This window comes from Teleopsis dalmanni, chromosome X, assembly GCF_002237135.1.
Source record: "Teleopsis dalmanni isolate 2A chromosome X, ASM223713v2, whole genome shotgun sequence".
NCBI classification, from domain to species: Eukaryota; Metazoa; Arthropoda; class Insecta; order Diptera; family Diopsidae; genus Teleopsis; species Teleopsis dalmanni.
In genome coordinates, this window is record NC_051848.1 from 44718185 (window position 1) to 44720678 (window position 2494).

The 2494-nt window shown below is 28.1% G+C and overlaps 1 protein-coding gene across 1 annotated transcript; it reads left to right on the forward strand.

Moving 5' to 3' along the window:
* Positions 1-925: 925 nt before the first annotated feature.
* On the forward strand, positions 926-1702 carry LOC119688353. Its single transcript, XM_038103031.1, has one exon. It carries the CDS (start codon positions 926-928, stop codon positions 1700-1702), a length of 777 nt encoding a protein of 258 aa, XP_037958959.1.
* The last annotated feature ends 792 nt before the right edge of the window (positions 1703-2494 follow it).

Consider the following 2494-nt stretch of genomic DNA (forward strand, 5'->3'; position numbering starts at 1 on the left):
TGAAGTTTTTGCAGAAACTTAAACGATACCGCTATGAGCTACAAGCTACAGAAGAATCTGCACATTTAAGACTTAAAATCACCTTAAGGTAAATAATTTAATCTTATTTTAGGAAATCCAAAAAATACAAAATAAAGTTTTTAACGAATAATTGAAATACTAATTTTGGCTGATGTGATAAATCAGTTATTTGAGATTCAACATGAGGTTTAGGTAATCATATATTTCTTAAATATATTCTTTTATAATTAAATATATAATTATTCAAAAAATAAAAAATGAGATTATCTGGTAATATTGGTAAAGAAACCAATAGTGTATAAAATAATATTAATTCCAGCCTATAAGTGCTCAGGCTGATGACCTCATCGTAAAATTAATAATAAAATAGGAATTAATTAGCCCAAAAATGCAAAAATATTTATAATAGAAGAAATAAAAAATAGTAGAAAAACTTCATAAATGATGGATAAATTTTTATAATTATTTATTTAATTAATTTTTTTTTATTATAAACATCAATACACACACTCAAAATTTTAATAGTCATAATCAATCAACATTTACAGTGGTTCCATCGCATAATCGGACAAGAATTTGTTCAATATAATATAAAATGTAATATTTATTAGTTAATGTTTTAAGCCATATTTTTGAACATATGAAGGTGGTGATGTGACAAATCATGAATCATTTTCATAAATTAAGCAAACGAGATATATTAGTTGGCTATGATTTTTTGTTTTTTAACATCGATAATAAAAACATGAATATAAATTTTTGTATCAAGTTAGTTTAATTTTTTTTCTCCTCGAAAATTGTGAGATTTTGTAAATTTTAATAAGTTGACAAGAATTCAATAACGGATTAAATTTTTTGCTATTTTGTTCTTCTGGGATAAATACAATACAGGATCGCAACTAGTATGGCAAACACTCGCTATAGTTTACTCCAAGGATATGAGCAAGAGTGGTATGATGCATATGAATTGTGCCACGAGGAATTATACTATAAGCAACCAAGCGGATTTCGTGCAAAGATCTTTATGACTACATTCATTATTCTTGCTGCCCTAATGACGGGTTCTTTTCTCGCTTCCATATTTTATTTGAAGGTTAATCACAAGCATGATAATAAATATTATCTTGCTCTCTGTGCTATTCCCATCCATGACAATTATACGGGATCAATTCCGTACATGCTAAGTCAAACGGATGATTTGAATTCGACGCCGAAGACAGTTACAGCGTCACAATATATTGAAACTTTAATTGATGCTTTAATTGATCCCTATGGATATTTCCTTCGTGAAGAAATTCAATTTAATATAACTGCTAGTATGGGAGTCCAGGCAGTTATAAATGTTTATGATATCAGTGGTAGTCTATCTACTCAAATTTATCATGACTTCCGAAAAAATCACACCGTAATTGTGGACTATAAAAACCAACGATGTTTCATCGAGAGACTTAAGCGTAATATTACCATGGATGCGCAAGAAGTGTTGTTGTCGATGCAGAGGAAGGAAAACATTTTTCCTATACCTCAGGGTGAAATGTTGTTTTTACGAAAACGTGTTATTCTACCAGCTGTTGCTGATCTATCCTTCGCTAATAAGTATATGGTAAGGGATTGTCATAATAAATATGTCTACATATTAACTGATTATCGTCCCCAAGGTAAAAAATGTTTTGAATTTTAAAAATGAATAAAGAATTATTCTTATGCGCTTTAAATTTTCAGATGATGACCTGGCTGATCGATTGACTAGGAAAGATGTTGTCTTTCACACATTTTTTGATCGTGGTATTACTAAATATAGCCTCGTCAACTTTAATGAAATTTTAATGTTTGAAAAAGAAGCACAATTATTTTAGATTAGAACTAATTGTAAATTTAAAATTAGGAAGTTAAAATTTAAAAGTTTTCTCGTCTTTGCAATTATTTTAACCTTTTGACTAAAAAATAAAAATAAAATTCTATATGAATTTTAAATGAAGCGGCTTTTATTTCCTTTAACCGACAATTACAGTCTTCAAATAAAAGATTAATGTCATTTTCATGGTTCATGTAATAAAGTTATTAATAGATCTTTTCTTTTGTAAGCATATTACAAAAGAACAGCACTACTTTCGATGGCAATTCTGGAAATAATGGAAATTTTGTTAAGCAAAACACTTAATAAAATTTAAAGTTAAAATTTCGAAAATGAATAATAATTCTTTGCAATTTTTGGTGAGAATATTTTTTTTACATGATTGTGAATTACTTAAAAAAATAACGTTTTTGTTGACGACAATGACGACACAAAATACGAAAAAGTAACGAAATCATTCGTTGACGGATAACTGGAAATTTCGTATTGGAAGTACATATGAATCGTTCACAATAGACGAATTTTTAGTCTTGGCAACCATGTGATTTAAGCTGCTTATTAAGTTAAGCCATTTTAAAAAGATTGGACTAAGTAAGCCAGCAGTATTGTTGTTTTATA

Coding starts and splice junctions, on each gene's coding strand:
- LOC119688353 (XM_038103031.1), top strand. CDS start 926: ATGGCAAACACTCGCTATAGTTTACTCCAAGGATATGAGCAAGAGTGG.